At 49.2% G+C, this 17500-nt stretch overlaps 1 protein-coding gene across 1 annotated transcript in view; it reads left to right on the plus strand.

Annotated features, from left to right (window-relative positions):
* The window catches only part of LOC121546369 (multiple epidermal growth factor-like domains protein 11), a 245795-nt gene that overhangs the window by 190316 nt on the left and 37979 nt on the right, over positions 1–17500 (plus strand). Inside the window, exon 11 of the mRNA XM_045225292.1 lies at positions 816–990. Coding sequence (XP_045081227.1) covers positions 816–990 — 175 coding nt within the window. The remainder of the gene's footprint in view (positions 1–815; positions 991–17500) is intronic.

Here is a 17500-nt window from a genome sequence, read left to right on the forward strand (position 1 = left end):
TAGTCTGATGGCCCAACACCAGTAAATCAACTGCTCTCCAGTAGATCATTGTGATGGCTGTGTTAACATAAACATAACCGAGTTGGAAGTCTCCATTGAACGTTGTTCTAACTAAGAGGAATGGCCCATATGGTGTTCCGGTGCTCTGCTACACATTCAGCAGCCAGCCAGTACGGTCTCTAAGGACCTGAGAGAGATGTATCTATTCTACTGTACTACTCATAGAACAAAGGGTTTCAAACGGGTTCTTCGGCTGTCAAGGTAGAACCCTTTTTGGTTTCAGGTAGAAAGGGTTCTACATGGAACCCAAAAGGGTTTTAACTGGAACCAAGAAGGGTTCTTCGGCTGTCCCTATAGGATAACCCTTTGAAGAACCCTTATTGGTTCCAGGTAGAACCCTTTTGGTCCAGTTAAAACCCTTTTGGGTTCCATGTAGAACCCTTTCTACCTTGTAGGTTCTAGATATCACCTTTTTTTTCTAAGAGTGTATCAGCAGACAGAGACTGTATCTATCATGAGCCTCCTCTCCTCTCCTCTCCTCTCCTCTCCTCTCCTCTCCTCTCCTCTCCTCTCCTCTCCTCTCCTCTCCTCTCCTCTCCTCTCCTCTCCTCTCCTCTCCTCTCCTCTCCTCTCCTCTCCTCTCCTCTCCTCTCCCCTCCCCTCCTCTCCCTCTCCTCTCCTCTCCTCTCCCTCTCCTCTCCTCTCCTCTCTCCTCTCCTCTCCTCTCCTCTCCTCTCCTCTCCTCTCCTCTCCCCTCCCCCTCCCTCCCTCCTCTCCTCTCCTCTCCTCTCCTCTCCTCTCTTCTCCATTCCCAGCTGCCATCCGTTGTCGGGGGAGTGTGCGTGTGCGGCGGGGTGGGCGGGTCTGTTCTGCAACGAGACCTGTCCGTCAGGTTACTATGGCGAGGGGTGCAAGGAGCCGTGTGCGTGTGCCAACGGAGCCGACTGTGATGGCATCACTGGAGCCTGCATCTGTGCTCCCGGGTACATGGTGAGTAAATGGTGGAGAAAACACACTGTACTTAGGTCATGTTTTTATCAAACTTCTTTAAGAAGCTAGTACAGTAGTTGAAAGTGACATGTGTCATTTCAAATGGCTTAATGGATTTGAACCATTATTGTGCGGGCCGTCAGAACAGTACTTTAGGTAAAACCCTGCCAAGCAGCGGAAGGGAAAATTGACAGGTACCCTTGGACTGGAGAGACAGCACCATACAGGACCGGACACAGCTTTACAAAGCTTTAGGCTGCGTCCCAAATGGCACCCTATTCCCTACATAGTGCACTACTTTAGACCAGAGGCCCATGACCAAAAGTAGTGAACTATATAAGGAATAGGGTGCCATTTGGGACGTAACATAGAGTCCATTATCTGTGTAGTGAACCTTAATGTAGCATAATTCCCCCTTCACTCTGAGAAATGTACTGTAGATGTCAACGGAAGAGATGTAGCTTTGAGTCGAACTCTGATCAAACAGATGCAGTGAATGTACCAGGGGAGGGTTGTGACCCCAGCTTCACTCGCAGCCTTGGTACCTAGATAGTTTGTGTGTATGTATTTATATGTGAGCCTTTTTAATTTTTTTATGTATGTAGTTCTGTCCTTTAACTGTTCTTGTCTATTAATGTTCTGTATTATGTCATCTTTCATGTTTTGTGTGGACCCCAGGAAGAGTAGCTGCTGCTTTTGCAACAGCTAATGGGGATCCTAATAAAATACCTAATACCAAATGGCACCTTATAGGGAATAGGGTGGCATTTGGGATGCAGCCTCACTGCTATAGGGAGACGGGGAGAGATGGAATGAGATGAGCTGAAAAGAAATGAGTCAGTCCTGTAGCACAACACAGTTCGCTACCCTACCTTGAACCAAACTGTGTGTACAGACAGAAGCATGCACAAACACACACACACACACACACACACACACACACACACACACACACACACACACATATTCACCTGCACAGCGTGGCCCTTAGTGCCGGAGGACACAGTCTGTTTGTTAACAGACAGAGAAGAGAGGAGGAGAGGAACTGAGCCTGAGGCCTCACTGATACTAACACAGACCATAGTAGTGATAAAATAAAATAAAATACAAAATGTTATTTGTCACGTGTGCCGAATACAACAGGTGTAGACCTTACCGTGAAATGTCTTACTTACAAGCCCTTAACCAACATTGCAGTTCAAGAAATAGAGTTAAGAAAATATTTACTAAATAAACAAAAGTAAAAAATAATATAAAAAGTAACACAATAAAATAACAGTACTGAGGCTATATACAGGGGGTACCGGTACCGAGTCAATGTGCGGGGCTACAGGTTAGTCGAGGTAATTTGTACATGTAGGTAGGGGTAAAGTGACTATGCATAGATAATAAACAGTGAGTAGCAGCAGTGCAAAAACAAATGGGGGTGGTCAATGTAAATTGTCTGGGTGGCCATTTGATTAATTGTTCAGCAGTCTTATGGCTTGGGGGTAGAAGCTATTAAGGAGCGTTTTGGACCTAGACTTGGCACTCCGGAAACGCTTGCCGTGCGTTAGCAGAGAGAACAGTCTATGACTAGGGTGGCTGGAGTCTTTGACAATGTTTTGGGCCTTCTTCTGACACCGCATAGTATATACTGTAGGTCCTGGATTGCAGGAAGCTTGGTCTCAGTGATGTACTGGGCCGTACGCACTACCCTCTGTAGCGCCTTACGGTCGGATGCTGAGGAGTTGCCATACTAGGCGGTGATGCAACCGGTCAGGATGCTCTCGATGAAGCAGCTGTATAACTTTTTGAGGATCTGGGGACCCATGCCAAATCTTTTCAGTCTCCTGAGGGGGAAAAGGTGTTGTCGTGCCTCTTCACGACTGTTTTGGTGTGTTTGGACCATGATAGTTTGTTGGTGATGTGGACACCAAGGAACTTGAAACTCTCAAACCGCTCCACTGCAGCCCCGTCAATGTAATTGGGGGTGTGTTCGGCCCTCCTTTTCCTGTAGTCCACGATCATCTCCTTTGTCTTGCTCACGTTGAGGGAGAGGTTGTTGTCCTGGCACCACACTGCCAGGTCTCTGACCTCCTCCCTATAGGCTGTCTCATCGTTGTCGGTGATCAGGCCTACCACTGTTGTGTCGTCGGCAAACTTAATGATGGTGTTGGAGTCGTTCTTGGCCACACAGTCGTGGGTGAACAAGGAGTACAGGAGGGGACTAAGCATGCACCCCTGAGGGGCCCCCGTGTTGACGATCAGCATGGCAAATGTGTTGTTGCCTAACCTTACCACCTGGGGGCGGCCCGTCAGGAAGTCCAGGATCCAGTTGCAGAGGGAGGTGTTTAGTCCCAGGGTCCTTAGCTTTGTGGGCACTATGGTGTTGAACGCTGAGCTGTAGTCAATTAATAGCATTCTCACATAGGTGTTCCTTTTGTCCAGGTGAGAAAGGGCAGTGTGTAGTGCGATTGAGATTGCATCATCTGTGGATCTGTTGGGGTGGTATGCGAATTGGAGTGGGTCTAGGGTTTCTGGGATGATGGTGTTGATGTGAGCCATGACCAGCCTTTCAAAGCACTTCATGGCTACCGACTTGAGTGCTACGGGGCGGTAGTCATTTAGGCAGGTTACCTTCGCTTTCTTGGCCACAGGGACTATGGTGGTCTGCTTGAAACATGTAGGTATTACAGACTCGGTCAGGGAGAGGTTGAAAATGTCAGTGAAGACACTTGCCACGCATGCTCTGAGTACACGTCCTGGTAATCCGTCTGGCCCCGCGGCCTTGTGAATGTTGACCGGTTTGTCTTCCTCACATCGGCTACGGAGAGCGTAATCACACAGTCGTCCGGAACAGCTGGTGATCTCATGCATGCTTCAGTGTTGCTTGCCTCGAAGAGAGCATAAAAGGCCTTTAGCTCGTCTGGTAGGCTTGCGTCACTGGGCAGCTCGCGGCTGGGTTTCCCTTTGTAGTCTGTAATAGTTTGCATGCCCTGCCACATCCGACGAGCATCGGAGCCGGTGTAGTAGGATTCAATCTTAGTCCTTTATTGACGCTTTGCCTTTTTGATGGTTCGTCTGAGGGCATAGCAGGATTTCTTAAAAGCGCCCAGATTGGTGTCCCGCTCCTTGAAAGCGGCAGCTCTAGCCTTTAGCTCGGTGCGGATGTTGCCTGTAATCCATGGCTTCTGTTTGCGATATGTATGTATGGTCACTGCAGGGACGACGTCGTCGATGCACTTATTGATGAAGCCGGTGACTGAGGTGGTATGCTCCTCAATGCCATTGCATGAATCCCGGAACATTTTCCAGTCTGTGCAAAACAGTCCTTTAGTGTAGCATCCGCGTCATCTGACCACTTCCGTATTGAGTTAGTCACTGGTACTTCCTGCTTTAGTTTTTGCTTGTGAGCAGGAATCAGGAGGATAGAATCCATAGTAAGTCGACTGTTCAACACATTCCCAACCAGAGAAGACTGTTAAACACATTCCCAACAAGAGAAGACTGTTCAACACATTCCCAACCAGAGAAGACTGTTCAACACATTCCCAACCAGAGAAGACTGTTCAACACATTCCCAACCAGAGAAGACTGTTCAACACATTCCCAGCCAGAGAAGAATGTACAACACATTCCCAACCAGAGAAGAATGTACAACACATTCCCAACAAGAGAAGACTGTTCAACACATTCCCAACCAGGACACAGAGAAGACTGAGGAGCAGCCAGGACACAGACAGAATGGTGATCGTAACAGTATGACTTAAAGTGGAACTGAAGGCATTTTAGCAACATGAAAACATGTTAAAACCTGTTCCTAAACACCCCCAGGAAGAATATGACGCACTTGTTTTACATTTTCTGACAAGCGAGCACTTAGATATGGCAGTTTTTCACGTTTGTATACTTTCATAGAACGTTTGGTAATGACGTCGGCTAAGGCATTTGTGAAAATTCTATGAGTAGCCAGGTCTAGACCAGCGAGAATATCATGTCGGATTGTGAGTCAGAAGAGAAGGAAGAATGGGAACAAATACCAGCACTCCAAGTCGGGAAGTCGTGCCTCTTTCTAAAGCTCAGACTTTCCGACGTTAAGATCACTGACGTCATGATTTGACCTCGTTTTTTTCCCCGAGTTCCCAGTTGTTGTCACGGTTTCGGCCGAGGCTGCCTCTCTCCCTTGTTCGGGCAGGCTTCGGCGTTCGTCGTCTCCGGAATTCTAGCTGCCACCGATTGATGTTTCATGTTCGTTTGCTTTTGTCTGTTTGTTTCTACACCTGTTTCTGTTTTGTAGTAATTAGTGTCCTATAAGTTTCTCGTTGTGTTTGTCTTGTGTTGTGTGTGATTGTTACCGTCAGTCTGTGTATTGCTCGGTTGAGCGTTATTTTCTCCACTGTTTGCTGGAGCGTTCGTTGCACTTGTGTGTGCACTTATTTCATCCTGACGCACCTGTTTGTGCGCATTGTCTTTTCGCCTTCGTGCGTATTTTGCTGTCAGGCTTATTTCGTCCTGTTGCCTGTGTTTAGGCAGGAATACAGCTTTTTGGAATTCAGTCTGCTTCCTGCGTTTGATTCCTACACCACACCTACAACACGACCTGACAGAATCACACACCACACAGTATGGAATCAGCAGGAGCCGAAGCAGCACATTCAAGACTGGAAACCCAGGTTCGGGAACAGCAAGAGCAGCTCCTGCAGATGGGGGCCGCCCTGCAGGAGGTGATGACCACCCTCCGAGGCTGGGGTCCGCCTCCACCGCCAGCCGCCCTGCCAGCACCATCGGCCAGCCCACCCAGTCCAGCGCCGGAACCTCGCGGAGTCCGACTATCTCTCCCGAGGTCCTACGACGGGACCGCAGCTGGGTGTCAGGGATTCCTGCTCCAGGTAGAGCTGTACCTGGCCACAGTACATCCGGCACCTTCAGGGCATGAGAGCGTGTCCGCCCTGATCTCCTGCCTGGCCGGTAAAGCGTTGGAGTGGGCCAACGCGGAGTGGAGGAAGATCGACGCCACGACTATTACATACACCGAGTTCTCCCGCCGCTTTAGGGCGGTGTTCGACCATCCCCCGGAGGGGAAAGCGGCGGGGGAGCGTCTGGTCTTCCTCAGGCAGGGGAGGAGGAGTGCCCAGGAATTCGCACTCGAATTCCGTACTCTAGCGGCAGATGCAGGGTGGAATGAGCGGGCCCTCATCGATCTATACCGATGTAGCCTCAGAGAGGACGTCCGTCGGGAGCTGGCCTGTAGGGACACCAGTCTCACTTTCGACCAGCTGGTCGACATGTCAATCAGGTTAGATAACCTATTGGCTACCCGCGGACGTCCTGAGGGGGGTCCGTCCATTCCATCCTCCAGCGCATCCGAGCCGTGTCCTATGGAGCTCGGGGCGCTGGCGCTAGAGATAGGAGGAGTCGGCAGACTAGGGGGTCCATCCACTGCACCAACTGTGGTCGGGGGAGGACACACCGCGGCTAGGTGCTGGGGATGGCCTCCTAGGGGAGATGACGACAGGTCCCGCACTGGGGATTCCTTCCAGGTGAGTAGGCGCCCCACTCACCCAGAGCTCTCTGTTGCCCATTTCTGTATGCCTGTATGTTTTCCACAGGTAGCACCTCATGCCCAGCATAAGGCGCTGGTAGATTCAGGCGCAGCTGGGAATTTTATTGATAAAAAGTTTTGTTTAGCGTTAGGGATTCCCCTCATTCCTGTTGATGTTCCTTTTCCCGTTCACGCCCTAGATAGTCGTCCGTTGGGTACGGGCTTGATCAGGGAGGTCACGGCGCCACTTAGGATGTGTGCGCAGGGGGATCATCAGGAGATGATTCAGCTGTTCCTGATTGACTCTCCTGCGTATCCGGTGGTGCTGGGCATGCCCTGGTTGAGTACCCATAACCCAGTGATTTCGTGGCAGGAGAGGGCTCTGATGGAGTGGTCTGCTCAGTGTGTGGGTAGATGTTTGGGCGTTTCCGTAGGGGCTACCTCGGTGGAGAGTCCAAACCAGGTGCCCGCATTGCACATTCCACCTGAGTATGAGGATTTGGCTATCGCGTTTAGTAAGGCGAGGGCGACGCGGTTGCCACCCCATAGGCAGGGGGATTGTGCGATAAACCTTCAGGCAGGAGCTGCGCTCCCACGGAGTCATGTGTATCCTCTGTCTCAGGAGGAGAAGAAAGCTATGGAGATTTACATAGACGAATCGCTGAGACAAGGATACATACGGCCGTCCACTTCCCCGCGTCCTCGAGTTTCTTTTTCGTGAAGAAGAAGGATGGTGGTTTGCGTCCGTGCATCGATTACCGTGGTCTCAATCAGATTACGGTGAAGTATAGTTATCCACTCCCGCTGATTGCGACCATGACTGAGTCGTTGCATGGGGCGCGGTTCTTCACGAAATTAGATCTCAGGAGCGCGTACAACTTGGTGCGCATCAAGAAGGATGATGAATGGAAAACAGCCTTTAGTACCACCTCGGGCCATTACGAGTATCTAGTCATGCCATACGGGTTGATGAATGCTCCGTCGGTTTTCCAATCATTTGTGGATGAGATCTTCAGGGACATGCAGGGACAGGGAGTCGTTGTGTACATAGATGACATTCTCGTGTACTCACCTACCCGTGTCGAGCATGTGGCCCTGGTGCGCAGAGTGTTGCGGAGGCTGGTGGAGCACGACCTGTATGTGAAGGCAGAGAAGTGTCTGTTTTTCCAGGAGTCTATCTCCTTTTTGGGGTATCAGTTGTCCGCGTCAGGGGTGAAGATGGAGGTAGACCGAAGCGTCGGCCGTGCGTAATTGGCAAACACCAACCACTGTGAAAGAGGTGCAGCAGTTTTTGGGGTTTGCGAATTACTACCGGAGGTTTATCCGGGGTTTTGGGCAAGTGGCAGCTCCCATCACGTCTCTCTTGAAGGGGGGTCCGGTGCGTCTGCAGTGGTCAGTCGAGGCGGACAGGGCGTTTGGGAGGCTGAAGGACCTGTTTACCTCGGCTCCGGTGCTGGCGCATCCGGATCCCTCTTTACCATTTCAGGTAGAGGTGGACGCGTCTGAGGCCGGTATTGGCGCCGTGCTTTCACAACGGTCAGGCGCGCCACCTAAACTCCGCCCCTGTGCCTTCTATTCCAAGAAGCTCAGCCCGGCGGCGCGAAATTATGACATAGGGGACAGGGAGCTGTTAGCTGTGGTACAGGCCCTTAAGGTGTGGAGGCACTGGCTTGAGGGGGCTCAACACCCTTTCCTCATTTTGACGGACCACCGTAACCTGGAGTACATCCGGGCAGCGAGGAGGCTGAACCCTCGGCAGGCTAGATGGAGTATGTTTTTGACCCGTTTCTCTTTTAAGATCACCTACATCCCTGGGTCACAAAACGGGAAGGCAGATGCGCTGTCTCGGCTGTATGACGGGGAGGAGAGGTTCGTGGAGCCCACTCCCATACTGCCGGAGTCGTGTCTAGTGGCACCGGTGGTGTGGGAGCTCGATTCTGAGCTCGAGCGGGCATTACGCACCGACCCTAGTCCACCACAATGCCCGGAGGGTCGGAAGTATGTTCCGCTCGAGTGTCGGGATCGATTGATCTATTGGGCTCACACGTCACCCTCCTCTGGACACCCGGGTATCGGCCGGACAGTGCACTGTCTTAGTGCCAAATATTGGTGGCCCACGTTGGCCAGGGATGTGAGGGTTTATGTTTCCTCCTGCTCGGTGTGCGCCCAGTGTAAGGCGCCTAGACATCTGCCTAGGGGTAAGTTACTGCCCCTGCCCGTTCCACAACGACCATGGTCCCACCTCTCGGTGGATTTTATAACTGACCTTCCCCTCTCTCAAGGGAATACTACCATCCTGGTCGTTGTGGACCGGTTCTCTAAGGCCTGTCGTTTGCTCCCCATGCCGGGTCTTCCTACTGCCCTGCAGACCGCCGAAGCTATATTCACCCATGTGTTCCGGCACTACGGGGTGCCCGAGGACATTGTGGCTGACCGAGGTCCCCAATTCACCTCCAGAGTCTGGAGAGCTTTTATGGAGCGGTTGGGGGTCTCGGTGAGCCTCACCTCGGGTTACCACCCGGAGAGTAATGGGCAGGTGGAACGCGTTAACCAGGATGTGGGTAGGTTTCTCAGAACGTACTGCCGGGATCGGCCGGAGGAGTGGGCGAGATATGTGCCCTGGGCCGAGATGGCACAGAACTCTCTCCGCCACTCCTCCACCCAACTAACCCCTTTTCAGTGTGTTTTGGGGTACCAGCCGGTTCTGGCACCATGGCATGAGAGCCAGATCGAGGCCCCCGCTGTGGATGAGTGGGTGCGGCGCTCGGAGGAGACGTGGGACGCTGCACACGTCCATCTGCAGCGTGCCATACGTCGACAGAAGACGAGCGCCGACCTACACCGCAGTGAGGGGCCAGTGTACGCACCTGGAGATCGAGTCTGGCTCTCTGCCAGAAACCTGCCCCTCCGCCTGCCCTGTCGGAAGCTGGGTCGGCGGTTTGTAGGGCCATTTAAAGTCCTGAGAAGGTTGAACGAGGTATGTTATAGATTACAGTTACCAGTTGAGTATAAGTGTATTAACCCCTCGTTCCATGTGTCCCCTTCTCAGGCCGGTGGTAGCAGGCCCACTCCAAGAACATGAGATCTTGGAGACCCCCCCGGCCCCGTTGGACATCGAGGGGGTACCGGCGTACACCGTGAGATCCATCTTGGATTCTAGACGTCGGAGAGGGGGTCTTCAGTATCTAGTGGAGTGGGAGGGGTACGGTCCGGAGGAGCGGTGCTGGGTGCCGAGGAGAGACATCTTGGACCCGTCGCTCCTGACGGAATTCCATCGGGGGTATCCGACGCGCCCTGCGCCGCGGCCTCCGGGTCGTCCCCAAGGCCGGAGTCGGCGCGCGTCTGGAGCCGCGCGTCAAGGGGGGGGTACTGTCACGGTTTCGGCCGAGGCTGCCTCTCTCCCTTGTTCGGGCAGGCTTCGGCGTTCGTCGTCTCCGGAATTCTAGCTGCCACCGATTGATGTTTCATGTTCGTTTGCTTTTGTCTGTTTGTTTCTACACCTGTTTCTGTTTTGTAGTAATTAGTGTCCTATAAGTTTCTCGTTGTGTTTGTCTTGTGTTGTGTGTGATTGTTACCGTCAGTCTGTGTATTGCTCGGTTGAGCGTTATTTTCTCCACTGTTTGCTGGAGCGTTCGTTGCACTTGTGTGTGCACTTATTTCATCCTGACGCACCTGTTTGTGCGCATTGTCTTTTCGCCTTCGTGCGTATTTTGCTGTCAGGCTTATTTCGTCCTGTTGCCTGTGTTTAGGCAGGAATACAGCTTTTTGGAATTCAGTCTGCTTCCTGCGTTTGATTCCTACACCACACCTACAACACGACCTGACAGTTGTTTTGAACGCGGCATCACTGACGTCATGATTTGACGTTGTTTTGAACGCGGCATCACTATCTCCATCTGTGACTGATGATGTGGCCTCTAGCAGTGATTCCACCATCTGTATGAGGTATATTAGGGTGTTTGAAATATAGTGGAATAACTGACATTTGAGATGTGTGTATAAGGGCGAAATGCTAGTTTGATTGCTTGATTACTTTGCCATGATCACTACTAGCTAGCTTGTTATGTTGTTGTGTGTGAAACAAAGTAATGTTATCTCTTACCCGTCTCCTCTCTCGCTTCTCAAAAGATTGCCTCTTTTAAGACCCTAGACAACCTCCTCTCCACCCCAAACTGCTCCTTCAATTTGGGGATAATCTCGAAGCACTCCTCCTCGAAGTGCCCGCTGCAAATGTATGTGTACTGTGGGTCTCTCACTTGCCAATTGCACAATATTTCCCATATTTTTACATTTGCCCTGTTATGGACAGATACCTTTTTTTGTGGCTGGGTGTATTTGAACAACCCACTGCTACACATCTAACCACCATGTTTTATTTTCTCCCTGCATGTTAAATAGATTTTTTTAATTATTTTTTTACATCTCTTAGAAACTTGGTTTTGTAGCATAAACTGGGAATTTGATATTTTTTACAGATATTATGATTGTCTGTTTGTTTCATATCTGCAAAGTAGTTAAAATGCTTTCAGTTCCACTTTAACCCAAGAGACAACACACTTGCTGATATAATATGGATGGAGCGGGAGGCAGCTAGTGAGCCAGCTAGTGAGCCAGCTAGTGAGCCAGCTAGTGAGCCAGCCAATGAGCCAGCTAGTGAGCCAGCTAGTGAGCCAGCTTGTGAGCCAGCCAATGAGCCAGCTAGTGAGCCAGCCAATGAGCCAGCTAGTGAGCCAGCTAGTGAGCCAGCCAATGAGCCAGCTAGTGAGCCAGCCAATGAGCCAGCTAGTGAGCCAGCTAGTGAGCCAGCTAGTGAGCCAGCCAATGAGCCAGCTAGTGAGCCAGCCAATGAGCCAGCTAGTGAGCCAGCTAGTGAGCCAGCTAGTGAGCCAGCCAATGAGCCAGCTAGTGAGCCAGCCAATGAGCCAGCTAGTGAGCCAGCTAGTGAGCCAGCTAGTGAGCCAGCTAGTGAGCCAGCCAATGAGCCAGCTAGTGAGCCAGCCAATGAGCCAGCTAGTGAGCCAGCCAATGAGCCAGCTAGTGAGCCAGCTAGTGAGCCAGCTAGTGAGCCAGCCAATGAGCCAGCTAGTGAGCCAGCCAATGAGCCAGCTAGTGAGCCAGCTAGTGAGCCAGCTAGTGAGCCAGCTAGTGAACCAGCTAGTGAGCCAGCCAATGAGCCAGCTAGTGAGCCAGCCAATGAGCCAGCTAGTGAGCCAGCTAGTGAGCCAGCTAGTGAGCCAGCTAGTGAGCCAGCTAGTGAGCCAGCCAATGAGCCAGCTAGTGAGCCAGCTAGTGAGCCAGCTAGTGAGCCAGCTAGTGAGCCAGCCAATGAGCCAGCTAGTGAGCCAGCTAGTGAGCCAGCTAGTGAGCCAGCCAATGAGCCAGCTAGTGAGCCAGCCAATGAGCCAGCTAGTGAGCCAGCTAGTGAGCCAGCTAGTGAGCCAGCCAATGAGCCAGCTAGTGAGCCAGCCAATGAGCCAGCTAGTGAGCCAGCCAATGAGCCAGCTAGTGAGCCAGCTAGTGAGCCAGCTAGTGAGCCAGCCAATGAGCCAGCCAATGAGCCAGCTAGTGAGCCAGCCAATGAGCCAGCTAGTGAGCCAGCTAGTGAGCCAGCTAGTGAGCCAGCCAATGAGCCAGCTAGTGAGCCAGCTAGTGAGCCAGCTAGTGAGCCAGCCAATGAGCCAGCTAGTGAGCCAGCTAGTGAACCAGCTAGTGAGCCAGTCAATGAGCCAGCTAGTGAGCCAGCCAATGAGCCAGCTAGTGAGCCAGCTAGTGAGCCAGCCAATGAGCCAGCTAGTGAGCCAGCTAGTGAGCCAGCCAATGAGCCAGCTAGTGAGCCAGCTAGTGAGCCAGCTAGTGAGCCAGCCAATGAGCCAGCTAGTGAGCCAGCTAGTGAGCCAGCTAGTGAGCCAGCCAGTGAGCCAGCTAGTGAGCCAGCTAGTGAACCAGCTAGTGAGCCAGCCAATGAGCCAGCTAGTGAGCCAGCTAGTGAACCAGCTAGTGAACCAGCTAGTGAGCCAGCTAGTGAGCCAGCCAGGGCAGGTGCAGCTCCGTAGTGTAGTGTACAATACTCATTAGTCAGGTGGAGCTGGCAGGCCTGTGACACTGCTGTTGTCTTGGAACACTCTGCATGCTGGGTAATAAGAAGGAGACCGAGACAGATCCTGAATACCATGTACCTAATTATAATAGACAGAAATAGAAGCACCCATTATTATTATTATTGATACTGTATCCACTATGTTTAAACAATTCTAAAGTGTTCAGAAACATGTGACTAGTGTTGGAAATAAGCACAAGTTCTACAGACTGTGGTGCAACACATCAGATGATTGTTTATTCAGTGTGTCAAAGTGTTTGTATCTGTCCCCTGTTTATTTATGTCCCCAACCATAAATAAATATAAACAAGCATGTACACTGTGAATGTAAGACATGAGGTGTGTAGTTCTACACCTGTCAACTCAGAGCTTGATTGGAGGGACAACCACCCCAGCGTATCTACAGTACTCTATCGCTATTGAAAAGCTATAGAAACACACACACACGCGCGCACACACGGACACACTCGCGCACAGTGGTGTAAAGTACTTAAGTAAATATAGTTTAAAGTACTACTTAAGTAGTTTTTTGGGATATCTTTACTTTACTATTTATCTTTGACTACTTTTACTTTTACTTCACTACATTCCTAAAGAAAATAATGTACTTTTTACTCTATACGTTTTCCCTGACACCCAAAAGTACTTGTTACATTTTGAATGCTTAGCAGCACAGGAAAATGGTCCAATGCAAGCACTTATCAAGATAACATCCCTGGTCATCCCTACTGCCTCTGATCTGATTAGACTTTTACTCAAGTAGTATTTTACTGTGTGACTTTCACTTTTACTTGAGTCATTTTCTATTAAAGGTATCTTTACTTTTACTCAAGTATGACAATTGGGAGAGGAGAGGAGAGGAGAGGAGAGGAGAGGAGAGGAGAGGAGAGGAGAGGAGAGGAGAGGAGAGGAGAGGAGAGGAGAGGAGAGGAGAGGAGAGGAGAGGAGAGGAGAGGAGAGGGACATCCCCAAATTCTACTGTTCTTTGATGATATGTCTGACTGTGCTCCAGATTAGGTACTGTAATTATGTACTGGCATTATATACAGTGGCTTGCGAAAGTATTCACCCCTCTTGACATTTTTCCTATTTTGTTGCCTTACAACCTGGAATTAAAATATATTTTTTTGGGGGGGGGTTGTATCATTTGATTTACACAACATGCCTACCACTTTGAAGATGCAAAATATTTTTTTATTGTGAAACAAACAAGAAATAAGACAAAAAAACTGAAAACTTGAGCGTGCATAACTATTCACCCCCCCAAAGTCAATACTTTGTAGAGCCACGTTTTGCAGCAATTACAGCTGCAAGTCTCTTGGGGTATGTCTCTATAAGCTTGGCACATCTAGCCACTGGGATTTTTGCCCATTCTTCAAGGCAAAACTGCTCCAACTCCTTCAAGTTGGATGGGTTCCGCTGGTGTACAGCAATCTTTATGTCATACCACAGCTTCTCAATTTGATTGAGGTCTGGGCTTTGACTAGGCCATTCCAAGACATTTAAATGTTTCTCCTTAAACCACTTCGAGTGTTTCTTTAGCAGTATGCTTAGGGTCATTGTCCTACTGGAAGGTGAACCTCCGTCCCAGTCTCAAATCTCTGGAAGACCGAAACAGGTTTCCCTCAAGAAATTCCCTGTATTTAGCGCCATTCATCATTCCTTCAATTCTGACCAGTTTCCCAGTCCCTGCCAATGAAAAACATCCCCACAGCATGATGCTGGGGTGATGAGAGGTGTTTGGTTTGCGCCAGACATAGTGTTTTCCTTGATGGCCAAAAAGCTCAATTTTAATCTCATCTGACCAGAGTACCTTCTTCCATATGTTTGGGGAGTCTCCCACATGCCTTTTGATGAACACCAAATGTGTTTGCTTATTTTTTTCTTTAAGCAATGGCTTTTTTCTGGCCACTCTTCCGCTAAGCCCAGCTCTGTGGAGTGTACGGCTTAAAGTGGTCCTATGGACAGATACTCCAATCTCCGCTGTGGAGCTTTGCAGCTCCTTCAGGGTTATCTTTGGTCTCTTTGTTGCCTCTCTGATTAATGCCCTCCTTGCCTCCTGGCCCTCTCTTGGCAGGTTTGTTGTGGTGCCATATTCTTTAAAAAAAATTAATAATGGATTTAATGGTGCTCCGTGGGATGTTCAAAGTTTCTGATATTTTTTTATAACCCAACCCTGATCTGTACTTCTCCACAACTTTGTCCCTGACCTGTTTGGACAGATCTTCTAAAGGTAATTGGTTGCACCAGATCTTATTTAGGGGCTTCATAGCAAAGGGGGTGAATACATCTGCACGCACCACTTTTCCGTTATTTATTGTTTAGAATTTTTCTAAACAAGTTATTTTTTTTCATTTCATTTCACCAATTTGGACTATTTTGTGTATGTCCATTACATGAATACTTATGTATACATAATACTTTTGCAAGGCACTGTACTGGCATTATGTACTGCCATTATGTACTGGCATTATGTACTGGCATTATGTACTGGCATTATGTACTGGGATTATGTACTGACATTATGTACTGGCATTATGTACTGGGATTATGTACTGGGATTATGTACTGGGATTATGTACTGAGATTATGTGCTGGGATTATGTACTGCATTATGTACTGGGATTATGTACTGGGATTATGTACGGCCATTATGTACTGCCGTTATGTACTGGGATTATGTACTGCCATTATGTACTGCCATTATGTACTGCCATTATGTACTGGCAGTTTTGAAAGGCGCCAGTTAATGAGCCAATTTGGATTACAATGTGCTCAAAGGCTCTAGTTGTTTTAACGGAATAGCCTGAAATGTTTTCTCAGCTCAGATGAACTGAAGAGGCAGAGGCAACGCGGCGTAGGCATAGCCCATAGGCCTAGTGTTTCTATTTGGTAAATATCTTTGTATGTATTCATTACTCCAAGATCCAGAATGGGTTCATGTTGAGTGTTATGTCTCTGTGTTCTGCCAGCGCGCTGTACTTATTGTAACGCGTCAGTAAACTGAATAATACTGAGTAATCTAGTCACGCTGAGAGACCGCTGAGGTTGACAGGACGGTCTCAGTCTGTGTGTGTTCTGAAATGTTCTGGGTCACAGACTGACACTGCATTACTTCAATACATAAATCATCAACACGCTCAATCAACAATCACACGGTATTGCGTAAAGCCCCTTTCAATTGCATTATAGATGTTCATACTTTTATTCTTAGAGAAGAAAGGAGAGATTACAGACTGGAATACCACAGTAGATCTATGTATCCTTAGAGAAGAAAGGAGAGGGTACAGACTGGATTACCACAGTAGATATATGTATCCTTAGAGAAGAAAGGAGAGGGTACAGACTGGAATGCCACAGTAGATCTACAGTGCCTTTGGAAAGTATTCAGACCCCTTGCTATGAGACTCGAGTGCATCCTGTTTCCATTGATTATCCTTGAGATGTTTCTACAACTTGATTGGAGTCCACTTGTGGTAAATTCAATTGATTGGACATGATTTGGAAAGACACACACCTGTCTATTTAAGGTCCCACAGTTGACAGTGCATGTCAGAGCAAAAACCAAGCCATGAGGTCGAGGGAATTGTCCGTAGAGCTCCGAGATATGATTGTGTCGAGGCACAGATCTGGGGAAGGGTACCAAAAAATGTCTGCAGCATTAAAGGTCCCCAAGAACACAGTGGCCTCCATCATTCTTAAATGGAAGAAGTTTGGAACCACCAAGACTCTTCCTAGAGCTGGCCGCCCAGCCAAACTGAGCAATCGGGGGAGAAGGGCCTTGGTCAGGGAGGTGACCAAGAACCCGATGGTCACTGACAGAGCTCTAGAGTTCCTCTGTGGAGATGGGAGAACCTTCCAGAAGGACAACCAACTCTCCAGCACTCCACCAATCAGGCCTTTATGGTAGAGTGGCCAGATGGAAGCCACTACTCTGTAAAAGGCACATGACAGCCCGCTTGGAGTTTGCCAAAAGGCACCTAAAGACTCTCAGACCATGAGGAACAAGATTCTCTGGTCTGATGAAACCAAGATTGAACTCTTTGGCCTGAATGCCAAGCATCACGTCTGGAGGAAACATGGCACCTCCCTATGGTAAAGCATGGTGGTGGCAACATCATGCTGTGGGGATGTTTTTCAGCGGCAGGGACTGGGAGACTAGTCAGGTTTGAGGAAAAGATGAATGGAGCAAAGTACAGAGAGATCCTTGATGAAAACCTGCTCCAGGGCGCTCAGGACCTCAGACTCGGGCGAAGGTTCACCTTCCAACAGGACAACGACCCTAAGCACACAGCCAAGACAATGCAGGAGTGGCTTCGGGACAAGTCTCTAAATGTCCTTGAGTGGCCCAGCCACATCTCTGGAGAGACCTGAAAATAGCTGTGCAGCAACGCTCCCCATCCAACCTGTCAGAGCTTGAGAGGATCTGCAGAGAAGAATGGGAGAAACTCCCCAAATACAGGTGTGCCAAGCTTGTAGCGTCATACCCAAAAAGACTTGATGCTGTAATCGCTGCCAAAGGTGCTTCAACAAAGTACTGAGTAAATGATCTGAATACTTATGTAAATGTGATATTTCAGTTCTTGTTTTTATATACATTTGCCAAAAAATTCTAAAAACCTGTTTTTTTCTGTGTCAGTATGGGGTATTGTGTGTAGATTAATGAGGGGGGGGAAAACTATTCAATCCATTTTAGAATAAGGCTGTAACGTAACAAAATTGTGGAAAAAGTCAAGAGGTCTGAATACTTTCCGAAGGTACTGTATGTATCCTTAGAGAAGAAAAGAGAGATTACAGACTGGATTACCATAGTAGATCTATGGACTTTGTATTCAAAGCAATACTGTAGTCTGTAGATTTGGGGGGTGGTTTGTCACAGGGTTGAGAAT

This window comes from Coregonus clupeaformis, chromosome 15 (genome assembly GCF_020615455.1).
Source record: "Coregonus clupeaformis isolate EN_2021a chromosome 15, ASM2061545v1, whole genome shotgun sequence".
In the NCBI taxonomy this organism is placed as follows: domain Eukaryota; kingdom Metazoa; phylum Chordata; class Actinopteri; order Salmoniformes; family Salmonidae; genus Coregonus; species Coregonus clupeaformis.